This window comes from Rhinoderma darwinii, chromosome 3, assembly GCF_050947455.1.
Source record: "Rhinoderma darwinii isolate aRhiDar2 chromosome 3, aRhiDar2.hap1, whole genome shotgun sequence".
NCBI classification, from domain to species: domain Eukaryota; kingdom Metazoa; phylum Chordata; class Amphibia; order Anura; family Rhinodermatidae; genus Rhinoderma; species Rhinoderma darwinii.
This window is the reverse complement of record NC_134689.1, coordinates 21617970-21637662: the sequence shown is the minus strand read 5'-3', so window position 1 is coordinate 21637662 and position 19693 is coordinate 21617970. Positions and strand designations below refer to the sequence as shown.

General features: G+C 42.1%; 2 protein-coding genes across 2 annotated transcripts; both read right to left on the bottom strand.

Moving 5' to 3' along the window:
* Nucleotides 1-2512: 2512 nt before the first annotated feature.
* On the bottom strand, nucleotides 2513-7685 carry LOC142750904 (uncharacterized). The gene is made up of 2 exons (XM_075859882.1): nucleotides 7303-7685; nucleotides 2513-4562 (listed from the first exon to the last, which is right to left on the bottom strand). The coding sequence occupies exons 1-2, from the start codon at nucleotides 7664-7666 to the stop codon at nucleotides 2578-2580; spliced, it is 2349 nt and encodes a 782-aa protein (XP_075715997.1). The 5' UTR covers nucleotides 7667-7685; the 3' UTR covers nucleotides 2513-2577.
* Nucleotides 7686-14215: 6530 nt separating this feature from the next.
* LOC142750903 (uncharacterized) lies at nucleotides 14216-19392 on the bottom strand. The gene is made up of 2 exons (XM_075859881.1): nucleotides 19016-19392; nucleotides 14216-16274 (listed from the first exon to the last, which is right to left on the bottom strand). The coding sequence occupies exons 1-2, from the start codon at nucleotides 19377-19379 to the stop codon at nucleotides 14290-14292; spliced, it is 2349 nt and encodes a 782-aa protein (XP_075715996.1). The 5' UTR covers nucleotides 19380-19392; the 3' UTR covers nucleotides 14216-14289.
* Nucleotides 19393-19693: the final 301 nt, after the last annotated feature.

Below are 19693 nucleotides of genomic sequence, written 5' to 3'. Positions count from 1 at the left end.
AGGTGTGCAGTTTTTAAAATGTGGTGTCTTATAGGGGGTTTCTAATATATAAGGCTCTCAAAGCCACTTCAGAACTGAACTGGTTCCTGAAAAAATGGCCTTTTGAAATTTTCTTGAAAATGCAAGAAATTGCAGCTAAAGTTCTAAGCCTTGTAACGTCCTAGAAAAATAAAAGCACGTTCAAAAAACGATGCAAACATAAAGTAGCCATATAGGAAATGTTAACTAGTAAATATTTTGTGTGGTGTTAAGATCTGTTTTACAAGCAGATACATTACAATTTAAAAAAATGCAGATTTTTGCAAATTTTCTCTAAATTTTGGTGTTTTTTACAAATAAATATTGAATTTAACGACTATATTTTTTTCAGTATCATAAAGTACAACATGTCACGAGAAAACATTCTCAGAATCGCTTGGATAGGCAAAAGCATTCTGGAGTTATTACCACATAAAGTGACACGTGTCAGATTTGCAAAAATCGGCTGTGTCCACAAGGCCAAAACAGGCTTAGACACTAAGGCCTCATTCACACGACAGTGAAAAAAAATGTCCATTAAAAACTGATCAACTGTCAGTTTTTCATGGCTATTTTGCATCCGTTTATCTCCAAATTTTCATCCATTTCCAGTCCATCTGTCCGTTTTTAATGGCCGTTTTACATCCATTTTGCATCAGTTTTTCATGGGCGTTAAAAAAACGGATGAATTTCATTGGTCAGGCTTTTTTCGTCCCAGCCCCCTGAAAACACCCAAAGGAAGGTCACATGTTCACCTAGACACTATTTACAGCCTCCCTGTATATGATGCCACACCAGCCTCCCTGTAGACGATGCCACACCAGCCTCCCTGTATATGATGCCACACACCTCCCTGTATATGATGCCACACGATTCCCTGTAGATGATGCCACACCAGCCTCCCTGTAGATGATGCCACACCAGCCTCCCTTTAGATCATGCCACACCAGCCTCCCTGTAGATCATGCCACACCAGCCTCCCTGCATATCATGCCACACCTGCCTCCCTGTAGATCATTCCACACCTGCCTCCCTGTAGATCGTGCCACACCAGCCTCCCTGTAGATGATGCCACACCTGCCTCCCTGTAGATGATGCAACACCACCCTCCCTTTAGATGCCACACCAGCCTCCCTGTAGATCGTGTCACACCAGCCTCCCTGTAGATGCCACACTGCCTCCCTGTAGATGCCTCACCAGCCTCCCTGTAGATCGTGCCATACCAGCCTCCCTGTAGATGCCATACCAGCCTCCCTGTAGATGATGCCGCATACTCACGGGTGCAGCGCCGTCTCTTGTCTTCTTCAGGAGTGGTCACTTGTCTGCACGGGATCTGGCAAGGCAGCGCGACGGGGCGATGACGTCATCGAGGCGCCTTCAAACCCGTGAAGACGAGTGACCACACCTGAAGAAGCGCTGCAACAGTGAGTATGCCAACGATAGCCAGCAAGGGAACTAGTAGTTCCCTTGCCAATCCCCATGTAACAGATCCGTTTTTAACGGTTGTTACATGTATTGGCAGCCGTTAAAAACTGATCCATTGAATTCTATGGGGGCCGTCAGGCCGTTAAAACGACCCAAAAATAGGACATGTCCTATTTTTTGACGGCCATTATTCACCGGCCGTTAAAAAAATGGCCGTGTGAATGCACCCATAGAATATCATTGCTCTGAAATCGGCCATGTTTTAAAAGGACGGCCATCACACGGCCGTTTTTCACTGTCGTGTGAATAAGGGCTAAGGGGTTAAATAGATCTTTGCTTAAAAAAACAAGCTTTGCTTCAGCTATTTCACACATCATAATTATAAAGTATTTAGGACACGTACAGAAAGGGAGGACTTGTGGATTCCACACCGAGATTTTGCAACAAATTTTCCAAAACCTCATTCACTTGTGGCAGAAAAAAATATCCGCAGCATGACCTGTATGCCATAGATCTGATGGATTTCTGCAGTGGACATGCCGCCTGAAAAACTGCACCACAATTTGGTGCAGTTTTTCGGGCAGAATTCCCTGCGACTTCCAGGACAGATACGCTGTGTACTTTTACGCAGCGTTTCTGTCCTGTGTGTTCGTATCCGGTAGGGGTTTTCCCATCGTAGATATTTATCACATATCCTTTCCCATAGAAATGGCTGATAGGTAGGTCTCCCACCTCTGGGCCACATCCAGGTAGAATTTGAATCTGGAGGTGGACTCGCATATGTTCTGTTCTCTTCATTCAAGTCTATGGGAGCTATACAACAGCTGAGCTGAGCTTCTAATATACTGGAGTGGAGAGAGAAACACGCACATGTGTATATAACAGTATATAACAGTTATAACAGTATATAACAATAACAACAATACAATAACTCAAGTTCTAAAAAAGTGACCTAAAGTAATGACATTACGGCAGTGATGTTATAATATTTATTAGAGCTATAAATATAAGGTGGTAATGTACAGCTCCTTCTAGTCATGTAGACCAGTTAGAAGTCGTGAGTCCAGCAGTCCCGTCCTGTTTTTATTTTCTGGATGGCCATTTGGAAAACAGTTTGACCACCCAGTCAGTGATCTACACGATGTTGGTGGGATGATAGTTGTCAGACCACGCAGGACATACAAAGCTGAAGTCTTCAAACAGCTTCTGAGACTTTATGCTGTACGGCTCTTCCTTGTAGCGCAGAGTGGAAGTAACGTTTAGGTACTCAGGAAGTGACACGAGTATCTGAGGGGGAACTGCTGTCCGGTTTTCCACATCATTCCAGTTCACAGCTGAGAAAAATTTATGTTTTCTGATGTTTCCTTTGACTCCCAGCCGTCTGTGGTTGTTTTTGTTTAGAAGCCCTTTTAAGATCTGCACTGTCTCAGGGGTTAGGAACTCTGGGTAGGAAGGCGTTTTGGTGGTGACAGCATAATTCATCAATTCCTTTGTTGTGCCGTAGAAAGGGTGCCTACCCGAGGACATTTTGTACAAAGTCACTCCCAGAGCAAAGAAGTCAACCTCTCGTCCATGTTCCAGGCACTTGACCATTTCTGGGGCAGCGTATCCTGGTGTTCCCCTGAAACGCTCTGCAGTGCGCTCATACGCATTCATGATAGAAATACCAAAATCGGCTAATTTGATGTGGCCCTCTCTGGTCAGTAGGATGTTTTTGGGCTTCAGGTCGCGGTGTATGATGCCTTTTTTATGCAGGAACTGCAGACTGCAAACCACTTCTGCTGTTATGAATCTTGACGTGGGGAAATCCAGGCGAAGGTTCATTTCAATAAAATCATTTAGGTCCCCCCTGGTGGCCAGTTCCATCACATAATAGACGTAGCTCTCAGTCTGGAAGGCAGCAAGGCCATGAACTAGGTAGTGGTTCTCGTGTGATAGATGGAGAATCTCACGTTCTGCCAGGTTGTAGCCATACTCTGTGTGTATCTTCTTGTTGACCACTTTAATGGCAACATGTTCTTTCCGGATGACATCTGTTGCCAACAAAACTTTTCCGAAACCCCCTTTTGCTAATAGTGTGTGGAAAGTAAAGGTTTTCAGAGATAGGGCTACAGTGGCAGTCTTCTTCTTATAGATAGATGTGGCCACCGGCTCTTCCAGACAGGCATTGTCACTTTTTTCTTCACGACAACTGCTGCAACTTTGTGATGTCTTTGGTGTCACGCTGCCTTTCCTGTCCTCTGTCTCCTCTCCAGCATGTTTCTCACTATCCTGACCACTATAATACTGTATGTATAGGGTCTCAAGGATATGGATTTGGTCTTCGATCTCATGGTAATGTTGGAGAATTTGTTGTTCCACATAGCTGGTTGTCAGCTTGTCTTTGGCCTGTCCATCGGCCTTCAGGCTCTTATCTCCAGCAAGTTTCTCACTATCCAGACCACTATAATACTGTATGTATAGGGTCTCATGGATGTGAATTTGGTCTTCGATCTCATGATAATGTTGGAGAATTTGTTGTTCCACATAGCTGGTTGTCAGCTTGTCTTTGGCCTGTCCATCGGCCTTCAGGCTCTTAGCTCCAGCAAGTTTCTCACTATCCAGACCACTATAATACTGTATGTATAGGGTCTCATGGATGTGGATTTGGTCTTCGATCTCATGGTAATGTTGGAGAATCTGGTGTTCTACATAGCTGGTTGTCAGCTTGTCTTTGGCCTGTCCATCGATCTTCAGGCTCTTATCTCCAGCATGTTTCTCACCATCCTGATCACTATAATACTGTATGTATAGGGTCTCAATTATGTGGATTTGGTCTTCGATCTCACAGTAATGTTGGAGAATGAGCCGTTCCACATAATAGCTTGTAAGCTTGTCTTTCTCCTGTCTATCTGCCTTCAGGCTCTTATCTCCAGCATGTTTCTCACTATCCTGACCACTATAATATTGTATGTATAGGGTCTCATGGATGTGGATTTGATCTTGGATCTGATGGTAATGTTGGAGAATTTGTTGTTCCACATAGCTGGTTGTCAGCTTATCTTTCTCCTGTCCATATGCCTTCAGGCTTTGATCATCTTTACCCTTAGGTTTTTCTTTAGGATCAGATGTCACATTAACTTTGGAAAAATTAGAAAGAGATTTTAATTTTGTTATTATCATGGAAGAATTAATAATTTGTTGTCACATTATGAACATAAAACTTCAGTAATAAACAATGAAGTGAAAAACTTAATGGAGCTCATGTATAAACTGGGTCGGTGAAATGTTCTTAATGGAGCTCATGTATAAACTGGGTCGGTGAAATGTTCTTATTCAGTCTTTCAGAGAAAGTGATCTTCAGAAGACATTTATTATAAGGCTATGTTCAGATCTGCGTTGGAGCCTCAGTTGATAGAGTTGATGGTAAGAGTAGTGCTGGAAGCAGCGCTTTTTCTCCATTCAAAACAATGGACACCACATCAGACCCCGATGGATGCCATTGTAAAGTCAATTGGGTACTTGTGGTATTAGTTGCACAAAGAATCTGGCACTGCGTTGTGGTTTCGGTTATAAGCTCAAACTTTAACGCAGTTGCTAACAGGGCCTAATTGATTATTATTTCTGATATCTTTTTTTTCAAAGATCGCTTTTGTCTCATTTTCTCCTATTTGGCGTTTGGGAATATTATAGTGTTCTTACCTGCCATTCATTAATATTACTTTAATATCATAGGATAATACCATGCTTAGCATGTGGAGGATTTAGTGGGGACTCCAGTGGGATCTTTTCTGCTGCCAATAGGCCCCATTTATCAAATCTGTCTTATCGTAAAACTGACCTTATTGCTCATAGCAACCAATCACAGTGCAGCTTTTATTACAACTGCTTTGGAAAAATTAAATCTGCATCTTGATTGGTTGACCTAATCTCCATGATGCTTAAATCATCCCCCCCGGGGGGTTTATCTATGTCTAATAGTTAGGTATAATACATATGACAATAGTTAATATTACTGGAAAGTCGCAGCAATGTGTAATATTATGTAACACCATAAATAGATATTTTTACTTCATATAGCAGATAGCTAAAGAGATATTCCCATCTTAGGCTTTTATGGCACATCCACAGGATATGCCATAATTTCATGATAGGTACAGGTTACACCTCTAGGTCCCTCACCTATTGAGAGAATGGGGTCAAGTTACCCTAGTACATCATTTCCCATTAAAATTCGGCAACAAGGGAATACCAGACCCCTGTTATCCCCAAAGGCGAAGGTTCCCGTAGATATGCCATAAATGCCTAAGATGGGAATACCTCTTTAAATTTTATTAGACGAGAATGGTGTCAGGAAACTGGATCTAAGGGAGCGCGTGGCGTTGATCTGTCAAGTAGAAGGCACTGTTGTATTTGTTACCTATAATATATACATTATTATGTATGTAGTTATGTGGTGTGAGGTACAGCTAGGTCCAGAATTATTAGGACATTGACACAAGTTTTGCCATTTTGTACCAAAGCATATTAAATATACAGTTATATTATCAATATGGGTTTAAAGCACAGACACTCAGCTTTAGTTTGAGGGTATCAGCTCCTTAATATGTAGCTGCCTCTTTTTTAAGGGACCAAAGGTAATTGGACAATTATCTCAAGAGCTATTTAATGAGCTGCATGGGCTATTCCCCCATTAAGCCATCATCAATTAAGCAGGTAAAACTTCTGGAGTTGATTCCAGGTGTGTCAGTATCTAAGTCTACCATAAAGAGAAGACTTCATAAGAGCAAATACAGCGGGTCCACCACAAGGTGCAAACCATTAATCAGCCTCAAAAATAGAAAGACCAGATTAGACTTTACCAAACAACGTGTAAAGAAGCCGCCCAGTTCTGGAACAGCATGAAACTAAGATCAACCGGTACCATAATGATGGGAGGAAGAAAGTATGGAGAAGGCTTGGAACGGCTCATGATCCAAAGCACAGCACATCCTCTGTAAAACATGGTGGGGGCAGTGTGATGGCATGGGCATGCATGGCTGCTAAAGCACTCTAGATGGGACATCGCTCCACTGTACAGATGGACAATGACCCAAAATATACTGCGAAAGCAACCCAGGAGTTTTTTTTAAGACAAAAAAGTGGAATATTCTGCAATGGCCAAGTCAATCACCAGATCTCAACCTGATCGAGCTGCATTTCACTTGCTTAAGAGAAAACTTAGACAGAAAGACCCACAAAGTAACAACTGAAGACCGCTGCAGTAAAGGCCTGGGAAACATCACAAAGGAGGAAACCGAGCGTTTGGTGATGTCCATGGTTTCCAGACTTCAGGCAGACATTTCCTGCAAAGGATTCTCTACGAAGTATTTAAAAAAAAAAAAAACATTTTATTTATGGTAATGTTAATTTGTCCAATTACTTTTGAGCCCATGAAATGAGGAGGCTGTGTAGAAAAAGGGTTGCAATTCCTAAACGTTTCACAGGATATTTTTGTTCAGCTCCTTGAATTAAACCTGAAAATCTACACTTCAATTGCATCTCAGTTGTTTCATTTCAAATCCAATGTGGTCGCAGCAGAGCCCAAATCATGAAGATTGTGTCACTGTCCAAATAATTCTGGACCTAACTGTATATTGTACAGGAGCACAGTTTCTGGATGTTGAGTTCCTTTACACTTAGAATCTAGAGATATCCGTCCTGATTTATCAAAACTATCCAACAAAGAAAAATTCGGATTAAGGGGCGGCTTAAGAAATTAAATCTGGGCTCTTATTGGTTGCTATGGGTAATAAGAACAGTTTTTCTGTTAGACAGTTTTGATTGATGAGGCCTATTCTGTGTATTTATAATTATTATATAATCAACATAATTTCCTACCTTTGTCGTCCACTAGAACCATGTTACTGGGTTCTGGGAGTTCACCGGAACATTTATTTTCCTTCTTGGAGTTGTTCCTCCTCCGCATACATCCGGTAAGTCTTGCAAAGGCTTTCTGTAGGCGCGCTAAGAAGCGAGTTGTTCTGCTCCACTTAGTCTTACTCGCCTTCTCCTTTCTCTCTTCTCCTACATTCCTTTTGTCTCTCTCCTCTCCTCTACTCTCCTCTCCTCCTTCAATCTCTAGATGCTTCGTCTTCTTCTTCGCTTTCGGCATTTTTGAGCTCTCACGTGCGTCTCTCCTCGTCTGCAGTGTGTGAGTGCAAAGTACCAAACCTGTGCACCAGTGTATGAAGCCACCTGGCATTGTGATGTCACCAACTATGTCATAAGGTTCTACAGCCTGGCATCTGCCATTGTGATGTCACCAGCTATGTCATAAGGTTGTACAGCCTGGCATCTGGCATTGTGATGTCACCAGCTATGTCAATAAGGTTCTACAGCCTGGCATCTGGCATTGTGATGTCACCAGCCATGTCATAAGGTTCTACAGCCTGGCATCTGACATTGGGATGTCACCAGCTATGAAATATGAATAAAGTCTTTTCAGCTTGCATCTCACATTGTGATGTCACATATTTTTCCATCTATCATGCTTTATTCAATATGGCGATTGTCCCATGGCAGCCTTAAGTCATGTGGCTGGGATAACCTGTCTGTAATTCACAGATGATATTATCAAAAAGTACAGTCATGGTAAAAATGTATATATATATGTTGAATATATGTACCTAAATATACACAGCATTTTAGGTATATAAACATAAAACAAAAATTAACATGTAACAAACAGCTTTCCATTGATCAATAGAAAAACATTTGGTTTGCGAAATGCAATGGACAAGAGGAGGCCAGTTATCTGGTGAACCTTGGATATGTTTTTCCTCAAATACGTTAGTAATACTGGAGTCTTATGTACCCTGGCCACGGGAATAATAGATTATAGTGGTTGTTTTTTGTGTATTTATATGTACAGTGAAGGAAATAAGTATTTGATCCCTTGCTGATTTTGTAAGTTTGCCCACTGTCAAAGACATAAACAGTCTAGAATTTTTGGCTTGGTTTATTTTACCAGTGAGAGATAGATTATATAAAAAAAAAAACAGAAAATCACATTGTCAAAATTATATATATTTATTTGCATTGTGCACAGGGAAATAAGTATTTGATCCCTTTGGCAAACAAGACTTAATACTTGGTGGCAAAACCCTTGTTGGCAAGCACAGCAGTCAGACGTTTTTAGTAGTTGATGATGAGGTTTGCACACATGTTAGATGGAATTTTGGCCCACTCCTCTTTGCAGATCATCTGTAAATCATTAAGATTTCGAGGCTGTCGCTTGGCAACTCGGATCTTCAGCTCCCTCCATAAGTTTTCGATGGGATTAAGGTCTGGAGACTGGCTAGGCCACTCCATGACCTTAATGTGCTTCTTTTTGAGCCACTCCTTTGTTGCCTTGGCTGTATGTTTCGGGTCATTGTCGTGCTGGAAGACCCAGCCACGAGCCATTTTTAATGTCCTGGTGGAGGGAAGGAGGTTGTCACTCAGGATTTGACGGTACATGGCTCCATCCATTCTCCCATTGATGCGGTGAAGTAGTCCTGTGCCCTTAGCAGAGAAACACCCCCAAAACATAATGTTTCCACCTCCATGCTTGACAGTGGGGACGGTGTTCTTTGGGTCATAGGCAGCATTTCTCTTCCTCCAAAAACGGCGAGTTGAGTTAATGCCAAAGAGCTCAATTTTAGTCTCATCTGACCACAGCACCTTCTCCCAATCACTCTCAGAATCATCCAGATGTTCATTTGCAAACTTCAGACGGGCCTGTACATGTGCCTTCTTGAGCATGGGGACCTTGCGGGCACTGCAGGATTTTAATCCATTACGGCGTAATGTGTTACCAATGGTTTTCTTGGTGACTGTGGTCCCAGCTGCCTTGAGATCATTAACAAGTTCCCCCCGTGTACTTTTCGGCTGAGCTCTCACCTTCCTCAGGATCAAGGATACCCCACGAGGTGAGATGTTGCATGGAGCCCCAGATCGATGTCGATTGACAGTCATTTTGTATGTCTTCCATTTTCTTACTATTGAACCAACAGTTGTCTCCTTCTCACGCAGCGTCTTACTTATGGTTTTGTAGCCTATTCCAGCCTTGTGCAGGTCTATGATCTTGTCCCTGACATCCTTAGAAAGCTCTTTGGTCTTTCCCATGTTGTAGAGGTTAGAGTCAGACTGATTAATTGAGTCTGTGGACAGGAGTCTTTTATACTGGTGACCATTTAAGACAGCTGTCTTTAATGCGGGCACCAAGTTGATTTGGAGCGTGTAACTGGTCTGGAGGAGGCTGAACTCTTAATGGTTGGTAGGGGATCAAATACTTATTACCTTCCAGCACTCTTATAAGTACAGGGAAGTCATGGACTCATTCTATGAGTGATATCCCTAGCCAGGCGTTGGTAATGCTTTGGCCTGGGATTCCGACGTGCCAGAGGAGCCCCTGACGTTATTGTTTATATATGGACAGCAGTGGCAGATTAAGTAGACCATAGGCCCTGGGCTGTTACCCAAACTTGGGCCGCGCCGTAACTATTGCTAACATTACCTTTTTGCACACGCATTAACAAATGGGTGTTACGATCCCCCTTTCACAGGGCTGTGTCCCTACATACTGACAGTATTACACTGTGCAGGGACACATCCTCCTGACAAGGGGAATGGTAACACCAATTTTTCTTTAAATCCTGGACTTCAGAAAGACTTTATGTGGAATACAAAGATTTCCTATAATAAACATGTCAGGAGAGGGGACAGATTCTCTACAAATCCAGTGACTCACAGGTGACAAAGTTTTAGATGCTAGTAGTTTTTTTTCCTCTTTTCTTCTCCATCCGATCCAGCGCTCATGACGACTTCTCCCGGCCATGACCCATTTCTGCAGCCCCTAAATATAATATCACCATGCACTGCGCCCCTGACTATAATTGTGTCACACACTGTAAAGTAAAGCACCACATACACAGTGCCCCCTGTAGATAGCGCCAACCACCCATGTAGATAGCACCACACACACCCCCCTGTAGATACCACCACACACACACACACACACACAAAACACACATGTAGATAGCGCCACACACCCCCCCTGTACAAAGCGCCCCACACACACACACACACACACACACACACACAAACCTGTAGATAGCGCCAGCCACACACACACACACACACACACACACACACACACACACACACACACCTGTGGGTAGCACTACTAACACACCCCCCTGTAGATTTCAACCCACACACACACAAACCTGTAGATAGCGACACACACACACAACCCCCCTATAGATAGCATCACACAGCCCCTATAGATAGAGCCACACAGCACTCCATTCCTGAGGGCATGTTCAGACGTGGCAGAATTCTGCAGACACTGTCCGCAACAATGCCGCATATAATCCGCGTTGCAGATTCCGTAGCGGATTTGGCTAAAATGTAAAAGTAAAATGCTGCGGATTTATCGTTGCGGATTCAGGTGCAGATCACATCCTGCTCTATTTCAAACATTCCATCTCAGTCTGGCTATAGACCTCGAAACACATAGGTCCAGCCAAAATGATGAAATATCCTGTTCGCGAAAGCAATCCGCAACGCAACACACATAACATCTGCGGATTTCATTGCGTAAAACAATCAACCAAAATCTACATGCCAAGTAGCACTCCTGTCATTCTGGGCCCTGCGGTTTATCCAAGCAACAGTTTATGACCACATATGGGGTATTGCCGTACTTGGGAGAAATTGCTTTGCAATTGTTGGGGTGCTTTTTCTCCTTTATTCCTTGTGAAAATGAAAACAATTCAACATTTTAGTGGAAAGAATGTAGATTTTAATTTTCACTGCATAATCCCAATAATTCAGGAAAAAAACTGTGAGGTCAAAATGCTCACTATACCGCTAGATAAATTCCATGAGGGGTATAGTTTCCCAAATGGGGTCACTTTTGCCGGGTTTGCATTATTTTGGCCCCTCAGTGGCTTTGCAAATGTGACATGGGGCCGCAAACCATTCCAGCAAAACTTGAGCTCCAAAAGTCAAATGGCGCTCCGTCCTTTCTAACTAACGCCATGTGTCCAAACAGCAGTTTATTACCACATATGGGATATTGCTGTGCTCAGAAGAGTTTGCTTCACAAATATTGGGGTGTTTTTTCTCCTTTATCTGTATTAAAAATGAAAAAATCTGAGCTAAAACGACATTTTATTAGAAAAAATTTAGATTTTCAATTTCATGGCATAATTCCCATAAATTCAGCAAAAACCGTGCAGGGTCAAAATGCTAACTATACCCCTAGAAAAATTGTGAGTTGCGTTTCTCTGGTAAAACCTTCTGTGTTACAGAAAAAACTGTATTACAAATAAATTTCGTTAAAAAAAAATTGAAATTTCTAAATTTCACCTCTACTTTGCTTTATTTCCTGTGAAATGCCTAAAGGGTTAAAATTATTTCTGAATGCTGTTTTGAATACTTTGAGGTATGCAGTTTTTAAAATGTGGTGTCTTATAGGGGGTTTCTAATATATAAGGCTCTCAAAGCCACTTCAGAACCGAACTGGTTCCTGAAAAAATGGCCTTTTGAAATTTTCTTGAAAATGCGAGAAATTGCAGCTAAAGTTCTAAGCCTTGTAACGTCCTAGAAAAATAAAAGCACGTTCAAAAAACGATGCAAACATAAAGTAGCCATTTAGGAAATGTTAACTAGTAAATATTTTGTGTGGTGTTAAGATCTGTTTTACAAGCAGATACATTACAATTTAAAAAAATGCAGATTTTTGCAAATTTTCTCTACATTTTGGTGTTTTTTACAAATAAATATTGAATTTAACGACTATATTTTTTTCAGTATCATAAAGTACAACATTTCACGAGAAAACATTCTCAGAATCACTTGAATAGGCAAAAGCATTCTGGAGTTATTACCACATAAAGTGACACGTGTCAGATTTGCAAAAATCGGCTGTGTCCACAAGGCCAAAACAGGCTTAGACACTAAGGCCTCATTCACACGACAGTGAAAAAAAATGTCCATTAAAAACTGATCAACTGTCAGTTTTTCATGGCTATTTTGCATCCGTTTATCTCCAAATTTTCATCCATTTCCAGTCCATCTGTCCGTTTTTAATGGCCGTTTTACATCCATTATGCATCAGTTTTTCATGGCCGTTAAAAAAACGGATGAATTTCATTGGTCAGGCTTTTTTTGTCCCAGCCCCCTGAAAACACCCAAAGGAAGGTCACATGTTCACCTAGACACTATTTACAGCCTCCCTGTATATGATGCCACACCAGCCTCCCTGTAGATGATGCGACACCAGCCTCCCTGTATATGATGCCACACACCTCCCTGTATATGATGACACACGATTCCCTGTTGATGATGCCACACCAGCCTCCCTGTAGATGATGCCACACCACCCTCCCTTTAGATGCCACACCAGCCTCCCTGTAGATCGTGTCACACCAGCCTCCCTGTAGATGCCACACTGCCTCCCTGTAGATGCCTCACCAGCCTCCCTGTACATCGTGCCACACCAGCCTCCCTGTAGATGCCATACCAGCCTCCCTGTAGATGATGCCACATACTCACGGGTGCAGCGCCGTCTCTTGTCTTCTTCAGGAGTGGTCACTTGTCTGCACGGGATCTGGCAAGGCAGCGCGACGGGGCGATGACGTCATCGAGGCGCCTTCAAACCCGTGAAGACGAGTGACCACACCTGCAGAAGCGCTGCAACAGTGAGTATGCCAACGATAGCCAGCAAGGGAACTAGTAGTTCCCTTGCCAATCCCCATGTAACAGATCCGTTTTTAACGGTTGTTACATGTATTGACAGCCGTTAAAAACTGATCCATTGAATTCTATGGGCGCCGTCAGGCCGTTAAAACGACCCAAAAATAGGACATGTCCTATTTTTTGACGGCCATTATTCACCGGCCGTTAAAAAAACGGTCGTGTGAATGCACCCATAGAATATCATTGCTCTGAAATCGGCCATGTTTTAAAAGGACGGCCATCACACGGCCGTTTTTCACTGTTGTGTGAATAAGGGCTAAGGGGTTAAATAGATCTTTGCTTAAAAAAACAAGCTTTGCTTCAGCTATTTCACACATCATAATTATAAAGTATTTAGGACACGTACAGAAAGGGAGGACTTGTGGATTCCACACCGAGATTTTGCAACAAATTTTCCAAAACCTCATTCACTTGTGGCAGAAAAAAATATCCGCAGCATGACCTGTATGCCATAGATCTGATGGATTTCTGCAGTGGACATGCCGCCTGAAAAACTGCACCACAATTTGGTGCAGTTTTTCGGGCAGAATTCCCTGCGACTTCCAGGACAGATACGCTGTGTACTTTTACGCAGCGTTTCTGTCCTGTGTGTTCGTATCCGGTAGGGGTTTTCCCATCGTAGATATTTATGACATATCCTTTCCCATAGAAATGGCTGACAGGTTGGTCTCCCACCTCTGGGCCACATCCAGGTAGAATTTGAATCTGGAGGTGGACTCGCATATGTTCTGTTCTCTTCATTCAAGTCTATGGGAGCTATACAACAGCTGAGCTGAGCTTCTAATATACTGGAGTGGAGAGAGAAACACGCACATGTGTATATAACAGTATATAACAGTTATAACAGTATATAACAATAACAACAATACAATAACTCAAGTTCTAAAAAAGTGACCTAAAGTAATGACATTACGGCAGTGATGTTATAATATTTATTAGAGCTATAAATATAAGGTGGTAATGTACAGCTCCTTCTAGTCATGTAGACCAGTTAGAAGTCGTGAGTCCAGCAGTCCCGTCCTGTTTTTATTTTCTGGATGGCCATTTGGAAAACAGTTTGACCACCCAGTCAGTGATCTACATGATGTTGGTGGGATGATAGTTTTCAGACCACGCAGGACAAACAAAGCTGAAGTCTTCAAACAGCTTCTGAGACTTTATGCTGTACGGCTCTTCCTTGTAGCGCAGAGTGGAAGTAACGTTTAGGTACTCAGGAACTGACACGAGTATCTGAGGGGGAACTGCTGTCCGGTTTTCCACATCATTCCAGTTCACAGCTGAGAAAAATTTATGTTTTCTGATGTTTCCTTTGACTCCCAGCCGTCTGTGGTTGTTTTTGTTTAGAAGCCCTTTTAAGATCTGCACTGTCTCAGGGGTTAGGAACTCTGGGTAGGAAGGCGTTTTGGTGGTGACAGCATAATTAATCAATTCCTTTGTTGTGCCGTAGAAAGGGTGCCTACCCGAGGACATTTTGTACAATGTCACTCCCAGAGCAAAGAAGTCAACCTCTCGTCCATGTTCCAGGCACTTGACCATTTCTGGGGCAGCGTATCCTGGTGTTCCCCTGAAACGCTCTGCAGTGCGCTCATACGCATTCATGATAGAAATACCAAAATCGGCTAATTTGATGTGGCCCTCTCTGGTCAGTAGGATGTTTTTGGGCTTCAGGTCGCGGTGTATGATGCCTTTTTTATGCAGGAACTGCAGACCGCATACCACTTCTGCTGTTATGAATCTTGACGTGGGGAAATCCAGGCGAAGGTTCATTTCAATAAAATCATTTAGGTCCCCCCTGGTGGCCAGTTCCATCACATAATAGACGTAGCTCTCAGTCTGGAAGGCAGCAAGGCCATGAACTAGGTAGTGGTTCTCGTGTGATAGATGGAGAATCTCACGTTCTGCCAGGTTGTAGCCATACTCTGTGTGTATCTTCTTGTTGACCACTTTAATGGCAACATGTTCTTTCCGGATGACATCTGTTGCCACCAAAACTTTTCCGAAACCCCCTTTTGCTAATAGAGTGTGGAAAGTAAAGGTTTTCAGAGATAGGGCTACTGTGGCAGTCTTCTTCTTATAGATAGATGTGGCCACCGGCTCTTCCAGACAGGCATTGTCACTTTTTTCTTCACGACAACTGCTGCAACTTTGTGATGTCTTTGGTGTCACACTGCCTTTCCTGTCCTCTGTCTCCTCTCCAGCATGTTTCTCACTATCCTGACCACTATAATACTGTATGTATAGGGTCTCAAGGATATGGATTTGGTCTTCGATCTCATGGTAATGTTGGAGAATTTGTTGTTCCACATAGCTGGTTGTCAGCTTGTCTTTGGCCTGTCCATCGGCCTTCAGGCTCTTAGCTCCAGCAAGTTTCTCACTATCCAGACCACTATAATACTGTATGTATAGGGTCTCATGGATGTGGATTTGGTCTTCGATCTCATGATAATGTTGGAGAATTTGTTGTTCCACATAGCTGGTTGTCAGTTTGTCTTTGGCCTGTCCATCGGCCTTCAGGCTCTTAGCTCCAGCAAGTTTCTCACTATCCAGACCACTATAATACTGTATGTATAGGGTCTCATGGATGTGGATTTGGTCTTCGATCTCATGGTAATGTTGGAGAATCTGGTGTTCTACATAGCTGGTTGTTAGCTTGTCTTTGGCCTGTCCATCGATCTTCAGGCTCTTATCTCCAGCATGTTTCTCACCATCCTGATCACTATAATACTGTATGTATAGGGTCTCAATTATGTGGATTTGGTCTTCGATCTCACAGTAATGTTGGAGAATGAGCCGTTCCACATAATAGCTTGTCAGCTTGTCTTTCTCCTGTCTATCTGCCTTCAGGCTCTTATCTCCAGCATGTTTCTCACTATCCTGACCACTATAATATTGTATGTATAGGGTCTCATGGATGTGGATTTGATCTTGGATCTGATGGTAATGTTGGAGAATTTGTTGTTCCACATAGCTGGTTGTCAGCTTATCTTTCTCCTGTCCATATGCCTTCAGGCTTTGATCATCTTTACCCTTAGGTTTTTCTTTAGGATCAGATGTCACATTAACTTTGGAAAAATTAGAAAGAGATTTTAATTTTGTTATTATCATGGAAGAATTAATAATTTGTTGTCACATTATGAACATAAAACTTCAGTAATAAACAATGAAGTGAAAAACTTAATGAAGCTCATGTATAAACTGGGTCGGTGAAATGTTCTTAATGGAGCTCATGTATAAACTGGGTCGGTGAAATGTTCTTATTCAGTCTTTCAGAGAAAGTGATCTTCAGAAGACATTTATTATAAGGCTATGTTCAGATCTGCGTTGGAGCCTCAGTTGATAGAGTTGATGGTAAAAGTAATGCTGGAAGCAGCGCTTTTTCTCCCGTCAAAACAATGGACACCACTTCAGACCCTGATGGATGCCATTGTAAGTCAATTGGGTACTTGTGGTATTAGTCGCACAAAGAATCTGGCACTGCGTTGTGGTTTCGGTTATAAGCTCAAACTTTAACGCAGTCGCTAACAGGGCCTAATTGATTATTATTTCTGATATCTTTTTTTTCATTGATCGCTTTTGTCTCATTTTCTCCTATTTGGCGTTTGGGAATATTATAGTGTTCTAACCAGCCATTCATTACTATTACTTTAATATCATAGGATAATACCATGCTTAGCATGTGGAGGATTTAGTGGGGACTCCAGTGGGATCTTTTCTGCTGCCAATAGGCCTAATTTATCAAATCTGTCTAATCGTAAAACTGACCTTATTGCTCATAGCAACCAATCACAGTGCAGCTTTTATTACAACTGCTCTGGAAAAATTAAATCTGCATCTTGATTGGTTGACCTAATCTCCATGATGCTTAAATCATCCCCCCCCGGGGGGTTTATCTATGTCTAATAGTTAGCTATAATACATATGACAATAGTTAATATTACTGGAAAGTCGCAGCAATGTGTAATATTATGTAACACCATAAATAGATATTTTTACTTCATATAGCAGATAGCTAAAGAGATATTCCCATCTTAGGCTTTTATGGCACATCCACAGGATATGCCATAAGTTCATGATAGGTACAGGTTACACCTCTAGGTCCCTCACCTATTGAGAGAATGGGGTCAAGTTACCCTAGTACATCATTTCCCATTAAAATTCGGCAACAAGGGAATACCAGACCCCTGTTATCCCCAAAGGCGAAGGTTCCCGTAGATATGCCATAAATGCCTAAGATGGGAATACCTCTTTAAATTTTATTAGACGAGAATGGTGTCAGGAAACTGGATCTAAGGGAGCGCGTGGCGTTGATCTGTCAAGTAGAAGGCACTGTTGTATTTGTTTCCTATAATATATACATTATTATGTATGTAGTTATGTGGTGTGAGGTACAGCTAGGTCCAGAATTATTTGGACATTGACACAAGTTTTGCCATTTTGTACCAAAGCATATTAAATATACAGTTATATTATCAATATGGGTTTAAAGCACAGACACTCAGCTTTAGTTTGAGGGTATCAGCTCCTTAATATGTAGCTGCCTCTTTTTTAAGGGACCAAAGGTAATTGGACAATTATCTCAAGAGCTATTTAATGAGCTGCATGGGCTATTCCCCCATTAAGCCATCATCAATTAAGCAGGTAAAACTTCTGGAGTTGATTCCAGGTGTGTCAGTATCTAAGTCTACCATAAAGAGAAGACTTCATGAGAGCAAATACAGCGGGTCCACCACAAGGTGCAAACCATTAATCAGCCTCAAAAATAGAAAGACCAGATTAGACTTTACCAAACAACGTGTAAAGAAGCCGCCCAGTTCTGGAACAGCATGAAACTAAGATCAACCGGTACCATAATGATGGGAGGAAGAAAGTATGGAGAAGGCTTGGAACGGCTCATGATCCAAAGCACAGCACATCCTCTGTAAAACATGGTGGGGGCAGTGTGATGGCATGGGCATGCATGGCTGCTAAAGCACTCTAGATGGGACATCGCTCCACTGTACAGATGGACAATGACCCAAAATATACTGCGAAAGCAACCCAGGAGTTTTTTTTATGACAAAAAAGTGGAATATTCTGCAATGGCCAAGTCAATCACCAGATCTCAACCTGATCGAGCTGCATTTCACTTGCTTAAGAGAAAACTTAGACAGAAAGACCCACAAAGTAACAACTGAAGACCGCTGCAGTAAAGGCCTGGGAAACATCACAAAGGAGGAAACCGAGCGTTTGGTGATGTCCATGGTTTCCAGACTTCAGGCAGACATTTCCTGCAAAGGATTCTCTACGAAGTATTTAAAAAAAAAAAAAAACATTTTATTTATGGTAATGTTAATTTGTCCAATTACTTTTGAGCCCATGAAATGAGGAGGCTGTGTAGAAAAATGGTTGCAATTCCTAAACGTTTCACAGGATATTTTTGTTCAGCTCCTTGAATTAAACCTGAAAATCTACACTTCAATTGCATCTCAGTTGTTTCATTTCAAATCCAATGTGGTCGCAGCAGAGCCCAAATCATGAAGATTGTGTCACTGTCCAAATAATTCTGGACCTAACTGTATATTATACAGGAGCACAGTTTCTGGATGTTGAGTTCCTTTACACTTAGACTCTAGAGATATCCGTCCTGATTTATCAAAACTATCCAACAAAGAAAAATTCGGATTAAGGGGCGGCTTAAGAAATTAAATCTGGGCTCTTATTGGTTGCTATGGGTAATAAGAACAGTTTTTCTGTTAGACAGTTTTGATTGATGAGGCCTATTCTGTGTATTTATAATTATTATATAATCAACATAATTTCCTACCTTTGTCGTCCACTAGAACCATGTTACTGGGTTCTGGGAGTTCACCGGAACATTTATTTTCCTTCTTGGAGTTGTTCCTCCTCCGCATACATCCGGTAAGCCTTGCAAAGGCTTTCTGTAGGCGCGCTAAGAAGCGAGTTGTTCTGCTCCACTTAGTCTTACTCGCCTTCTCCTTTCTCTCTTCTCCTACATTCTTTTTGTCTCCCTCCTCTCCTCTACTCTCCTCTCCTCCTTCAATCTCTAGATGCTTCGTCTTCTTCTTCGCTTTCGGCATTTTTGAGCTCTCACGTGCGTCTCTCCTCGTCTGCAGTGTGTGAGTGCAAAGTACCAAACCTGTGCACCAGTGTATGAAGCCACCTGGCATTGTGATGTCACCAACTATGTCATAAGGTTCTACAGCCTGGCATGTGCCATTGTGATGTCACCAGCTATGTCATAAGGTTGTACAGCCTGGCATCTGGCATTGTGATGTCACCAGCTATGTCAATAAGGTTCTACAGCCTGGCATCTGGCATTGTGATGTCACCAGCCATGTCATAAGGTTCTACAGCCTGGCATCTGACATTGGGATGTCACCAGCTATGAAATATGAATAAAGTCTTTTCAGCTTGCATCTCACATTGTGATGTCACATATTTTTCCATCTATCATGCTTTATTCAATATGGCGATTGTCCCA

Bases quoted from the DNA above. Each gene is read 5' to 3' on its own strand.
- LOC142750904 (XM_075859882.1), bottom strand. From the start codon at position 7,666: ATGCCAGGTGGCTTCATACACTGGTGCACAGGTTTGGTACTTTGCACT. The intron at 4,563-7,302 runs GTAGGAAATTAT...ATTTTTCCAAAG, and splicing joins GGTTCTAGTGGACGACAAAG to TTAATGTGACATCTGATCCT.
- LOC142750903 (XM_075859881.1), bottom strand. From the start codon at position 19,379: ATGCCAGGTGGCTTCATACACTGGTGCACAGGTTTGGTACTTTGCACT. The intron at 16,275-19,015 runs GTAGGAAATTAT...ATTTTTCCAAAG, and splicing joins GGTTCTAGTGGACGACAAAG to TTAATGTGACATCTGATCCT.